At 29.0% G+C, this 15,583-nt stretch overlaps 1 protein-coding gene across 1 annotated transcript; it reads right to left on the bottom strand.

The window, feature by feature from the left end:
* Positions 1-12,448: 12,448 nt before the first annotated feature.
* Positions 12,449-15,302, bottom strand: LOC132930885 (uncharacterized). The gene has a single exon (XM_060996982.1). The coding sequence runs from the start codon at positions 14,561-14,563 to the stop codon at positions 12,635-12,637; it is 1,929 nt and encodes a 642-aa protein (XP_060852965.1). The 5' UTR covers positions 14,564-15,302; the 3' UTR covers positions 12,449-12,634.
* Between the last annotated feature and the right edge of the window lie 281 nt (positions 15,303-15,583).

Raw genomic sequence — 15,583 nt, 5'->3', positions numbered from 1 at the left:
CAATTTATAAATTAATCAATTACAATTTCTTATTATTCTTCCATAAGATTATCTGCCTATTTAAATTGTGTATGTGTGTGTTTTTTTTAATATCTATGTCCTATACAGTACCAACTAAAATGGCAAATCTAACAGGGTAATTATTTCTAAAACCGTTACAATTATCTACTGAGTTTTTATGAAATAACTTAATCTATATTATGGGTTTATTTGAGTAATTGAGTATATTAAACGGATTTTATAACACGGAGGGGGTTTTAATCTTAGTCGTTTGTTTCTATAAATCTGGATTTTCTAATGCGGATTAAGATAATCTTATATACGTAGTGAATTAATTAGCAATTACGGGTTTAGTATTGAATTCATGACGACAACCGATTCGTTTTTAATTTGATATATAAATATAATATGCTAATAAGTAAATATATTGGATTTATTTTATTTGGTTCATAATATTTCTATTTTTTTTTCTTATTGAATATTCAGAAATGCTTTTGGAAAAAATTAAATTATTAAAAAAAAATGTATGATTTAAGTTGCAATATGTTTAACAACTGTAAAATATATTTGGTAATTAAAATAAAATACATTTACAAAAACTTTTCTCAAACTATCGTGGAATCTACTTAAGAGTTTAAAATAACCTTCCCAACAGTATTATTACACCAAACGTTATTTTAAACAAATAAATAAATAATCTTCTTCTAACGCTTCAATAGGTACTTAATTCTCAAGAATAATTTTTCAAAACAGTTTGGGTTGAATCGTTATAATATATTCGTTTTTTGAGTTATCGCTGTACGGTAATGTAATGGATTTTTTATTGATGGAGCACATCAATAATTATACGATTAAAGCTATTTACCTGCGTGAAAAAAAAATGGTTAGAGCGTTACTCCCCCCCCACTAAAATTCTTACCCATCATTCACTATTTATGGGCGTTCACGGCGTGCGTCTTAAAGTTTTACTATGCGTTTTTCGTTAATTTTCCTTAAAATAAATTTAGTCCCATACAATCATATTATCGATAGAAAAAAAAAACATTAAAAATAGATTTATTATAATTATTTTTTTATGGCAGTGTGTACACGCTCATCGCAAACGCGTGCACTATTATATACTATACTCTGTACAGGTCGCGTGCGTTGACGACTCGACGAGTTGTAAAATAGGTTATCCTTTTGCAGTCTGGATCTCCAGGGAGTCGAGCATATTATAGTAGGTATCTAGTGTGTATAGAGCGTATTGAATCCGGACGGGTGCACGGGCGAGGCAGGGCGTGTTAGTAATAGCCGCATCGCGTATAATAGTACGTATATATATATATATATAGTGCGAGTATATAGCATACACATATTTACCTTAGTACCTACACCACATGTTCGTGAATCAGCTTTTTCTGCGCTTCCGGGCATTTGATATAAAGTACTTCTTTCTAGGGGCTTAATAACTTTGTTAGATATTATACGTATTATATCGTTACTCTTTCGCCCGCAAGTGCCGTCGTCGTTTAGGCGACTGGGCCGTAGGTATATATAATATTATGTGCGTGACACGCTGACGATGACAATAATAATAATAATAACAACAACAACAGTGGTTTCGGAGTGTGTATAGGACATTATACAGAAATATAATACTACGTACCTGCACAGGTGAACGTAGAAACAGTTTTTTTTTTTTTACATTTTTTATCGCGATTTAATTAAATATATTTTTCTTGATTCTCTCGAGTAATAATGAGACCTCCGCTATTACCACCCGAACGGATGGTTTTTTTTAGAGACGATCTTGTGGCCGGAAAAATTTAGTCGTAAAATTCGATTCGGATACCATCTCATGATATTAAGAAGGCCCCGACGTGTTGAAAATATTCCCTCTAAGAGCACCGTAATCATATGCACGAATAACCTTTTAAATATGGATTTTAGGGGGCTTGAGTTTAGAGTCTAAAATTTAGACTAATCTATTTTGTAGAAATATACATAATATGTTAATATTATATATATATATATATATATATATATATATAACAAGGAATTATGGAAAATGTATCCTCTTTAGGGTTCGGATAAGAATCACTAAATCACGTACTTGATTATCGAGTGGTGTGTAAACATAAACATATACGTAAAACAATTAACATTTAGTATTATGATATGACGTATGCCATAAATCGCTAAAAATATGATGACCGATGTCCTATATATAATTGACGAGAACAAAATAATATTCGTCACATAATAACGTACATAATTTTAACGCACTGCTCCATAATAATGATGTTGAATACTTTTTATAATATTCATACATTTTTAAATTTTTTCTGAAATATTTTTATTTTATTTATATTTGCTAGTAATGATAGTATGATCATAATAATTCTATTATTTTTGTTTTATACAGACCCAAGTCAAGATATTATCAATGCTACATTTTTCAGAAACAATTTCAAAAAAGCTCAGTTTGTACTACGATTATCTAAATCATATTATATCTGATCACTGATCAGTATACTCACGTCTGGTGGCCTAAACATTCCGATCGGCGTTTCGGCTCAACAATTATTACGAATCTACGACGGTCATAATGTACCTAATACATGACATAATAATATGTGATACATATCGTATAAATATGTTATATGTCATAATACGTCACTTGACGAATACATTATCGTGTCGGACATTATATACGATCGTATTATATCATAATATTATTGGCAATTTTTAATATATACGACCTTATCCCCAAATCGTCGTACAGAAACGTAACTATTACACTGTTAGGGGTGTATGTGTGTGTGGGTTTATGTCGATCTGTATACCGTTATGATTGTATAATATTATAATTCACAGCCGTCTTTTGTATTCTCGGGTCGCGTCCGGTTGACGACAGCGACGATAAACTCAACTCGATATATATACATAATAATAATAATATTATCAAAGATGTATATGCGGAGACGAGTGCTACGTTATTATTGTTGCTATTATATTGTGAGTGTTTGTTATGGGAATTTTTTCATTGTTGTCAGTTATATTGGTGAAATAATTAAATTGTATACGTTTAATGATTAAATCGTATACGTGATTGTACAGTGTACACACTATCGCTATGTATAGCTACGCAATATTTTATAGATTGAAAAGCAGGAAAAAACTGTATTAATATTTTATCCGACGCTTTATTTTTTTTCATTATGAGTAGGTATAATATACTATATAGACATTCATAAGAAATGGGTAGGTTTAAAATAAATTATAAGATAGTACACATTGTTACATAATGTTATATTCGATGAAATATTTCTCCGTATATTAATTTATTTATGCTATAATATTCCGAAAGAAATTTGTGACATTTTTTTTTTTTTTTTGTAAGTTTATCGTTAAAAATATTTAAAAATACATAATGTGTGTAAGTTATTTTTTAAATTATAATTACGTTTATTACATATTTTTAACCGAAATTTTGAGAACAGTGTTATGAATATATGATATTGTCTTTATCAGTTATCACTATTAATCAACTTTGGGATAAATTTGTTACTATTTTTATAAAATATGAATATACGTATCTAATTTGCTAAAAAAAAAAGTAATAATGACATTACCCAAAGATAGTCATAATTTTTAAAATGTAACAGAAGGATTACGTTCAATAATATAACAAAACAAAATATGATCTATGTAATTGTATATTTATAATGACAGTTGGTTTTCATTATAGTTACTCAATACTCAGTGTTTACTCTTTGGTCAATAAAAATAATATAAAATATTGTAAAAATAAATAGTATACGAGTATGTACTCGTTTAACAAAAACGACGAGTTTTCAAAATGTTTAAAACAACAACAAAAAATTGTGATGTGATCCATATTTATTATTTATAATGTGTAGAGATATGTAAATAAATTATAAAATTATTGAAAAATGTACGTTAAATTGTTAAAGCGATACTAATATCATCCTTGTATTCATAATGAATGCGTTTGGAGGAGTGTATACTGCGGCTAGCGTTCAAAGGATTATACGGTCAAAAGGCCGTTCAAAATGTTTTCGCGCACGTCACGTGGTCCGACCCAATTCCGGTCATTATTATTCTGACCACCGCAGCCATCTGGGCTAGGTAAACTTTCCCGGCTAAAGTATTTCCATCCAAAGGAATGGGTTGACAAACATTGAAGGTTTCCTCGTTCAAACATCAAATTATAATATTATAATAATATTTTATACGAATATTAAAGGTTCCGCTGAAAGTCGGTGGCGTATTCAGATGACGTCGATGTCGCATGTCGAACGGGCTGCACCGATGTTATTTTGTATAATATGTTTATGATCAATTCGACCGATCCAAATTATCTTTAATATTGTTTTCATTAGATATTTTACAATGAATATTAATTATAGTCGTAGGACGTTGTTTTGTTGCTGGGCATGAGTTGTATTTGAATGTAAACGATACATTTTTTGATGTGGAGGAGTTTAAAATAAATAATGTTCTAATGAATAATTAATAACAGATGTGATATTATTATTTGTGTTTATATTATTTTAAATATACATTTGGTCCAAAAATTCTACATATAATTTTATTCACCAACTTGTGCGTATATAGAGGGAAAAATATATTCAATAGTAAAATTTGCCGGTAAAAATGTATGATAGTTTTTTATATTAAACAATTAAAAATAAATTTATATGTTCATCTATATATCTAATTTAAAAACTAATTAATCTTTGAGGTTTCAATATGCACTTCAAGTTTGCGCTATACTGACGACGGATGATGCCGCGACGAACTGACGGTTATCGCAATTAAACACAATAATAAATTCCATTTTCGGTTGGTTTCTGAAAGTTGTATTTTAATATGATGTTGGAAATACTAATGGAAATATAGGACTAAGAAAGAAAATATACATTTATTATGTGTCATGCCGTTTGTGGGTACCGTAGCTGAAGTTTGAGATGAACGTTTCACCGGCCATTTCTCTTGTTTACACTGTTTAGGACTACTGGCGTATTAAATGTCGAGATTAGCGAAAAATGCGCTCTGGACCTTAAACAAGGCAAAATAATTATATTAATGATACATAATTCTGGTGTACTTTGGTACGCCAACGGATGGTCGTGTCTTAAACGTTAGCGATCCATTATACCTATAATATTATTCTCATTACAGCGCAGCAGTATCATAATGATGACGTCGAAAAAATTTGCGGTAACCGTTAATGAAAACGGAGAAGAACAAATCTTTAAGATTAAAATATAATACTCGTATGACAGATGTTTAACATTCGAATTCACGCGATATATATGATACATTAAACGTGGCCTATTGCGCGTACTACTCTTTATTTATAAAAACGAGAAACGTTATAAGCTGTGACCAACTGGTAAAAACTTCGGTGAAAGATTTACAACCAAGAATCCGTTTTTTGACTAGTCTTAAACGTTTTTGGTTGATGCAATAAGTTTAATATAAATTTAAAATATCGAGATGCTCATTCCGGTAACACACTCATGTCCCGTTCCTTAAATTTTACTATCATTCATATTTTTTTTTTGTAATTTCCAAGTCTAAATTTTTTTATAAACATTGATTTTTATAAAAAATATGCGTATTATACACTTGTATTATATTATAATATAATGTAACTACTAACTAGCATGATAATTCATTTGTGTAATCATAATACTATTACAATAGGTACTATAATGTAAAGATTAATTTAAGTGGTTTTGTTGAAAATTATTTCTTAAAATGAATATACTTTAAATTTACAATTTAATCGAACGATATAAAAAATAAAAAAATAATGCTTATCGTCTATCAATTATTTTCTCTGCAGTGATTGTGACTTGAATACAATAATGTAAACCAATTGTTACTATTTAATAAATAATAATAACTAAAAAAAATACAATTTATTTTGTATTTTCAGAAACCACCACGGTGTATTTTTAAATTTTAATAAACCCTTCTTGAATACATCTGAGTCGTTTGCCGATTAATGTTTTATATTACCTGGTTTGGCAGCGTCGTATTCACATATTATTATAATATACGTACGTGCAGCGAACTGTACTCGCCCGTACGCAGCGGTCGGCCTTGTCACCGCAACCGCCTTCTGAATTAACCATCAAAGCGGTCGTGTTTCGCAAATAATACCGTTTCAAAGGAGAAGAAAACAAGTCTATTGAAAGACACTCGATATTTTCCATTCGACAAATATCGTCGTTGCCGTCGCGGCGGAAGTGAAATAAATACACATTTGAGCTCTATACACACATATATATTTCTCTATACCGTCTCTGCCACTTGCTCTCTCTCTCTCTCTCTCCGCATAACTCATTCTCTCTCACATTATCTCACTCTCTCACAGTATTTTTATTTTTATTTTATATATTGACACAAAATTAAGTCCGCCCGTAAATAAATACCGGCAGCAGTGGCCGCCGCCAAAGGGTGGATCTTTTTCTTATTTTAATGCATCCTCGTGGAGCTACCCTTCAACCCTCCGCCACAACGCTGTCCCTGTCTACGACTTGCCTCTTTGTACATTACGAGTTTACGGGCCAGTGCAGGGGTTCAAAACGATCTTCACGCAGCAGTGTGCATTTTTTCTCTCATTTTTTTATTTTTTATTTTTTTATTTTCGTCTACTTGTTTTTGCACGAATTTTTCTCGCGCGATGTATACCTCTTCCCCTTCCCTCTCAAAGCACACTCTACACCTCTGCTTGCCGCGTTCCACTTTTCACACAATTGTAAACCAAATCATACAATCTTTTGTGTGTGTTTGGTTCAGCACTTTTGCAAAACTTATCCTGCGCGGTGTTCATCTCTACCTAACGGAAGGCTGTACGGAATACTCCGGTTACGTTTACCGTTTGCGGGGCAGCTGTAAATCGTAATTATTTTAACGGCGAGCGGTACAGACGTTTGGATCTCGAAACGAAATAAATAATGGTCAAAAATTCGTGAAGTATAAAAATTAACGACGACGAACGGAAACGCTATGAAAAACAAATGACGTCTTGTACATCCGGAAAATGAGTTACGTCATTGCGAGTACCTACTGGTGTATAATATGCGTACCAACATGTAACGTAGGTACACACAGAAGTACAATAACAATGATATTATGAAGATCGCTCTGTGTTATTGTTCATTTTTTTCATCTCTTGAATTATTTATTTGTTCATTAGACGCTTTATATTACTTCATAAAGCATTTTTAAATACGATGCACATTCATGAGACACTAAATTCTCTTATGAATCGATATGACGTGCGTATCATTTTTACGTTTTTATAAAGTTCTTAAACATAGACAATTATCAAACTATATAGTATAAGTTCGTTTTACGTATTTATTATTGAAGTCTGCAGTTTTGTAGGTACTCAATTATATCATACGTCATCAAATCGTACGTTTAAATCGTCACAATAAATAATTATTTAACTGTTGTTGAACTATAATATTGTAATTTTGATGAAAAATGGTTGCATCTTTAAAGCACGTTTTTATAATTTACAATAGTGAACTTTAAAAAACTCATTGATAAAATAATATATTATAGTATTATTTACTGAATATTATGTTTATAGGTTATTTATGATATTTAAAAAATACTATTTCATACTTTCGCTATTCACATACTGCATATTTCATTTTTAATTTCTAATAGTTGTTGGAACTCTAATTTTTCCTATAATTGTATAATGAAATTATTTACATAGTATTTAGTAATGAAGATCGTGGAATTAAAATACCGATATTTATAAAAAATAAAAATTGATAAAGGCACTTGTTTTGAGGATTTTATTTCAAAATATAATTTTTAAACAAAAGTATATACATTTAAAATCGATAATATGTACGTTCATTGTTATAATATGTTTGCTATCATATTCGCAAGAATTCCGAGTAATATTCATAACTTTTGGTTATGAACGTATAATAGTTACTCGAGTAATGGGGAGTTAGGGATCGTTCATTTTTCAAAACGTCATTTTAAAATTTAAAAATGTAGCTGAGGTGAACAAAGTATAAATGTGACAAATTTATAGAATATAATGCATATTATGAATCATTTTAATGGCTAAGAAAAACTGTGTTCCATATATGCATCGAGTATGGATGAATAATTTTGTCAAAATATCAAAGTATCATAAAATGCAGTTTAAATTATTTTTTTTTAAATAAAATTGTGTATCAGTTAATATTTAGTTAAAAGTTATAAGAATATTATTGGTTATATTTATTTAATTTTCTTACCTCAATTAAAATGAAATGTGTAAATAATTAATAGAATAGTTTTATTATTTTTATTTATTTGTTGAACAAAGTTTAGTCACGGGTTTTATTGTTATATGTTAGTGTTTTGATTGTGTGAAACTTTTGTCGTTTATTTTTCAGTATATATTTTTTTATTTTTTACATTAGTTCTGGTGAAAACTTGCAATTCAGTTTGTTATGTTTTACGCGATAGTTCACACGACAGAGAGCAATTTTTTACATGCACAATTACTTTATGAAGTTTGACGTGTATTCCAAATCGTTCAAAAAATCGCAAATACTGTCAGGCAGAATAAATGCAATATCGGTGGTAATAAGAATATGTATGCCTTTGGAGAAGTGAAGGGGGAGGTGATAATAAAAATGGCAACAAAATATTGTAAAAATGGATGATATTGAGTATGTAACGGGGCACAGGCAGGATAGGAAAAATTGATACATACACGTAAACGACAATTTTCACAAAACGATATTTTAGCGTATTGGACTTTATAGTTTATTATACTATTATTAATTATAATGGTAATCGGTGTTATTCCTATTTCCATGATAAGAATTTCCCTTGGATTTTTGAATGCAAATTCGAATTTTTAATCGAGTTGCAGTAAATCATGATAAAAAAAAAAAAAAACATAAAAATTAATAAAAAATAAATTCAAACACTTCAACAACACGACCGGATCAATAATATTATGATATATTTTCTTCAAAACTATCGAAAGAGAGTTGATGGCAGCGCCGGATAACGAATAATCAGAGCTACGAGTCCGCGGTGTAACTTGATTCGATGGTGGCCAGCTTGCAGGTGACCTAAGTTAGGAGGATAGAGCTCGGTTATGAATGAGGGTCCAAAGGTCTAATTATCAGGTCAGTTTCTCGTCACGATTATTATGGTTGGGAAATCGTGGAGCGAATCAAGTGAGAGTGGCAGCGGTAAAATGTCGGCCCCGAGCATTTCGCACCTGCGGCCGTCGACGTTTGGACCATCGCGGAGGTGCTAAACATCGTTAATATCATTATTGCGTGCACAGTCGCCATGGTCGTTAGCAGCGTTATCGCGTATGCCCCTGCAATTGTCGTTAGTCTTTATATCACAGTAGTTGAATCATTATAATATTAATGCGTATTTGTGTGTGAGGAAAGACGAACCTGTGCAGCGGTTTAATAATATCAACATAATATTATAAACGCAGCCCGATCGTATTGTGTCTTATATTTGCAGTCGTAAATATCCGTCTAAAATTGTGGCCATTTTTTTTTTGTTTTTTAGATTTGGTTCTATTCAATTAAAATAAAATATACTGTTACATCTTGAACCCATGTGGGTAATCGAAGTATATATTATATTATATTAGCACATATTTGCCGTTCTAGATTCTGAGCGGAACGACGAAAGTATTGATTTTACAATGTGTGTTTTATTTTTATCTAACCTTTTGGATCAGTAAAAATGCTTCAATCTTCAACTTCAATGTATTTTCTGGTAGAAAAGTGAATCTAGTTTATGCTTTAAGGGATCAAAAGTAAAAAATTCCCAGTTATTTTCTTAATAATCGAGGGAAAACAAAATAAGAAGAACCTGGAATTTTTATGCTAATCCGGTTTTTGACAAAATCGACGGATACTTGACATTTTTACCAAAAGTTTATATTAGTATTTTTTATACATAGTTTAATTTAAAATATATTTTGGCTTTCCTCATCTATTTATGGATATTTAAGATTTTCATTTTATTATCTATAAATGTCGATTAAAAGATGTAAGTTTTACTCAAAGCTTGAAAATTAAATATGTGTATGAAATATAATTCCTCTTATAGGCTATAGCAATTCAAAAATGATATTTATACAAATAAGTTGTACGAGAATTGCGATTTTAGTTGATTTGTAGTTACATTTCAAAAGTATTATTCTCGTGGACCAAAAACTTTGTACTGCACAAAATCATATTTTTAAAGTATCAAATGTGCTTTAAACTATTGCCTATTTGTGCACAAAATCTATTCACAGAATTCTATACGGTAAGGCCTCAAAAGTTAAAAACAATAATATGATAGTATAAATGTTTACTATTTATAGTAATTATAATAATATAATAAACGCGATTTTTTCGGAAAAAATTAATTAAACTTATCATACTACTAATATTAAAATAAATTTATATGATAGCAATATGAATATATCATAAAATATACTTAGTAATATATTAATATATATACATATATTATATAGGCTGACAGACCGTCTTCAATCAGCATCGTTTTTCGCATGCAATGATTTATCGTTGAATTCAAATTTAACACATCCATTACAGTGACCTACTCAATAGCGAGGTATACTCGACATCTTTTGTGCAGTGAGGCAGTTACCTAGTAGCCCGTTTTTTCTTATACCTAATATTATGGTTTTATGCAATAAACATCGTTCCGCGAATCATGATCTTTGCGGCGGTCTAATATTCGAAAAAATGTCACGTCGTTGTTTATACTATAAACCCGCATTGGTCGTTTATTGTTAGGTTGACGTTTGGGCTGTAATGGATGAACGGTTTTCTTCAGATTTTTCCATGCACATAGATGGACCCTAACATAATGGGTAGTTACAAACCTTAATGTGACTAAATTACTTAGCTAAGTTACCACCATCTGTGAATATTATAAATTTTATTGGCGATAAATGATGATTAATATCCATTATTTGTTAACATTTATAAAATATCGGACTGGCAGAGTAATGTCCAAAAATCGATTCTGAATAAATATTGTAAATTTTAATCAAATTGTTATGCATTTTGCATATTTTTTATTTTACTATTTATGAGAATAATATTATTATGTGATGTTTTAAATTGGTACTCACATTATACTTTCTTGAGTGAAATCTCTTTCTATTTTTATTAATTCCGTCTTACTAAAGTCGTCCACAAATTTATTTTTACTTGTAGGTAAGCAACTTGTAATATTATATGTCATATATTATAATTTATTTATTAAAAACGTCATACATTATTATCATCTATAGTTAATTATTGTTATGTTCCTAATATTATCATATGAATATTATATATTTATGTGGTGTCACTGTATGATTACTATGTTTTTGAGTAAGGTTCGCTTTAACTAGCGGTTTTATATCATATATGTTATAGTTATATTAAATTAAGACAATTATTGTTAAGTTAACAATGTTAACTACCTATCGTATAACATTTGCATTAATTATAATGTATAATTTTTGCCATTCATTGGATGCTATCTATTAATGGTATTAATTAACAAATTGCTCAGAATTTAACCACTTTTTAAAAATAAAAGGTCGACAAAAAGCTAGTGACAGTAGAACGATCTTGAATGACAAGGGAAAAGTCTTTCTATATGTTAACTTGAAGTGGGTGTTCCTTTAGAGTTACGCATACAATAGGTATTATGATAAACTTTTAATTTTATAAAAATGCATCTTATTATAAGTTACAGTAGAAAAACTTTATTTTCATTCAGCAAAGTTATTTAGAAAAAGTACTTCATACTATGGAAACTAGATCATTTTTTGTCTTTTTGATAGTTGATTTTATTAAAATCTAATAAACATTTTATATTTTTATGTAAGAATTTTCAAGTAGGATTTAATTTAAATTAATGATAATTAGTAGTAGTAGACATATGATTTTTAAGAATACCATAAAATGCTCTTAAAAAAAAAAAAAAAAATTGATGAAGATATATTATTTCCAACGATAATTTATTTGATATTAATTTTAAATTAAAACTTTATTATAGTTTTCAATAATATTAAATTGATTTAGTTGAGGTTTCAAAGCATTGTATACCTGAAATTTAATTTGCGAAATTTTCCGTTTATAAATCTTTCACGGCTCTTTTTTTTATACGTTGTATAGTTGAATAAAATGTTTCAAATTACTAGTTTTTTTTCTATATCATTAAAAATCGAGTTTAAATTCAAAAATTCAAAATATTATATAATTTATGAATTATCAAAATGTTTTTACTAAATTAAATAGTGACATTTTAATCCAAAAAATCTTTATAAAAATGTTTGACGATTTTACCTTATGGAGATATAAATCCTATAGCATATTATTATACGTTAAAAAACAATGGATTATACACTAGGGTGACCATAAAAATAAAATAAAAATACGGGACACTTTAGTTACTTAACTAAAAAAAAAAAAAAAAGGAAATTCTAATTTTAACTAAATATATTAATATAAAAAAAACAAATTAAATGTATGTTGTATAATAGTTTTTAAATACAAATAAAATATTAATAAGTATAATATGTACACAAAAGTCCAAAAAAAAATTATTTTGATGACGATGGCATGTAAATTTCTTCTTTTGATGTTTTTGTATACTTTTGTGCTGAACCGATTTCATCAAGTAACCTAGTTTCTTTTAATAGAATATTATAAAACTCATTACAAGATAAGTTTTTAAAGTGTGTTTTTACGATTATAATTGATTTGATAGTTTCAACCAAAAATCGATTTTTTTCATCTGTCCACAACACATTAATGGTTGAAAAAATCCGTTCTACTGCAGCATTTGTACCAGGAATTGCCAAAGAATATTCTACGATTTTTGATATGTTAGTTGTATCAATGTTATGAGCTTTAGTGTATTCAAATATTTCACACCACTTAACTTCTACTTTAGCGGAATTTTTTTGCCATTCATGAATTCGTGATTTAAAAATTTGTTCTACATGACTGAATTCATCAAATAAATTATCTTCATCTAATTTTATGTTAGAATTATTTCGGTTGTTTTCCATAAGAAATTTAATACATTTTTGAACATTTTCCCAAGTAGGACAGTTTATTAGTTGGACCCAATGAAATATTTTCAACTGGTCAAAGTGGCAACCCCATTTTTCTACGTAAGATAAAAAAGTATTATAAAATAGATCAGTACTTTTTTTGAATGAGCTTTCATTATACATATTATTGTTTTTTAAATCATTTAAAAGCGATAAAATATTTGTTGTAAGGAAGTTTAGATGTTTTCTATTTTTTATTTTTCCAACTAAAATTTCTAATTCCTCTGCAACTTCACAGGCTGATATTTTATCTCCTTCTATTTTAGTTACAGTATCACAGACAACCTTTAATTGGCTTTGTAAAAAATGAAACCACACTATAGACATAGGATCGTTAAAAAACGATTTTAATATTGTAGGACACTTTTCCTGTTTCTCGAAGTATGATTTTAAGCCCGGGTAAATATCAATAATTCTTGTTATTGCAGGTAATAAGGATAACCAACGAGTTTTTACACTTCCAAGAATATTTTTATATTCAACATTTGCATATTCACAAAACTCTTTCAAATGTTCAACTCGAACTGTATAGATATGAAAAAATTGAAAAATTTTGTTAACTATGATTTCTACATCAATAGGTAACACATCAGCACTTGATTGCATAGCGTTGTGCAAAATATGAGCAGCGCAACCTACTCCAAAAATATTCGTTTTTAAATTGTTATTTAAAATTGAAAAAACATTATTTGATCCTTTTCTTAAAACACCTCCAAAGTTAGTATTGCAATTATCTCCAGAAAATGCAACAATTTTATCTGACAACTTATGCTTTTTTAAACTTTCAATTATATAAGTTGATAAAATATTTGCTGTTTCTCCTTTTAAATTTGTTACTTCAAAAACTTTGATTTGTATTCCCGAATTTGGTTTGAAATAACGTATTAAAATTGGTACGATTTTTAGGTTCTTATGGTTAGAAGTATCTATCATAATTGTAGCAAAATTTATATTTTCTATTTCCTTATAAATTTGTTGCATGGCGAAAGGAGCTAACACATTTAAAACAATCGATTCAGCCTTAGTTCTCGCACATGTAAATTTTTTATTATACATTTGTTTTAAAAGAGATGATGTGCAGTCCATTGATCGAAATGAGTGATTGTGTATCACGGTATGAAATGCGAATATCCCTTCTTGTGCTGCAGTACGTCTACTTTCGTCAGTGGACCCACTCAGATCATTTTTTAAAAAAAAAGAAGTTACCTTTTCGTGTTTTGATGCAGCTGATAATGCCAGTAAATGTTTTTTTACTTTTGTAACATGTTGTGTTATGTCTGAACGTCCACCATGTTCTATAGAAAACACTGACTTACATATGGTACAAAATATTTTTCCTACTTCGTCAGCATCTTGTAAAAAAGGAAATTCTAATTTTAATTGTGGAGTAAAAACGCACCGTCTTTTGGGCATTTTAAAAAACAAATTAGGTATTATGGTACACTGAATTTTAAATAAGCTTAATAAACTACACGTGACACGTCAATACGTCACTACGACTACGACTACACTGTGAATGTCATCGTGAACTCGACACTCACGTATAAATATTAATAACAAATTATATTTATAATTTTACATAGATATTATAAAATAAAAATAGACATTATATTTGACAACAAACTGGTTGTGGTGAATGGAATTGTACTTATTTAGTAGACGACGTCACACATCAATATAATAATATTAATAACATTTTGTACGTTATCGTTATATCATTAGTATTTATAATCGTCGGTTTAACGTGTCGATAATAATGTGACATTATTAGTTCTCTATTTTCAACTCGCAGCAATTATAATAATTTATTGTTAAGACAAGAATCTAAAAATAATTCTGATAAGTATAGATTAGATGTTTTATTGAATATTGTGATACAAAAATATCGTAGAATAAAAAAAAAAAAAAATTATAAAATTATAAATTAACAATAAAGAGAAAAACGGGAATAATACGGGACCTACTTGAAAATACGGGACAAAATGCGTCCCGTATAACTTTTGTCGGGACAACGGGACACAAAGTGGAAAAACGGGACAATCCCGTATAATACGGGACGTATGGTCACCCTATTATACACTGTAAATGAAAATAAATCACCCGAATGAAACTATAAAGCAAGTCCAGCAAGAACCCTATAGACACATTAAAAATAGGATAAAAATACGTTGAAGGTGAATTTAAACAGATTAAGTTAGTAAAAATAATGATATAGTCGAATAGTATAATACAAGTCACTTATTTAACGTTACGTTGTGATGTTTAAACTGTTTAAAGGGTCCCTAGACTTTCGATAATCCATGATGAACATGTAATTAGTTAGAAAAATGAGTATTCAAGTATGAAAATATAATAAGATGTAACTTATATACTATTATAATATTATAATGTAATTGTTAAAAAAAATATTTGAATATAAATTATTGAGTTTAG

Source organism: Rhopalosiphum padi, chromosome 4 (assembly GCF_020882245.1).
Source record: "Rhopalosiphum padi isolate XX-2018 chromosome 4, ASM2088224v1, whole genome shotgun sequence".
Lineage (NCBI taxonomy): Eukaryota > Metazoa > Arthropoda > Insecta > Hemiptera > Aphididae > Rhopalosiphum > Rhopalosiphum padi.
Note: the sequence above shows the minus strand (reverse complement) of the source record. Positions and strands in the feature narration are given on the sequence as shown.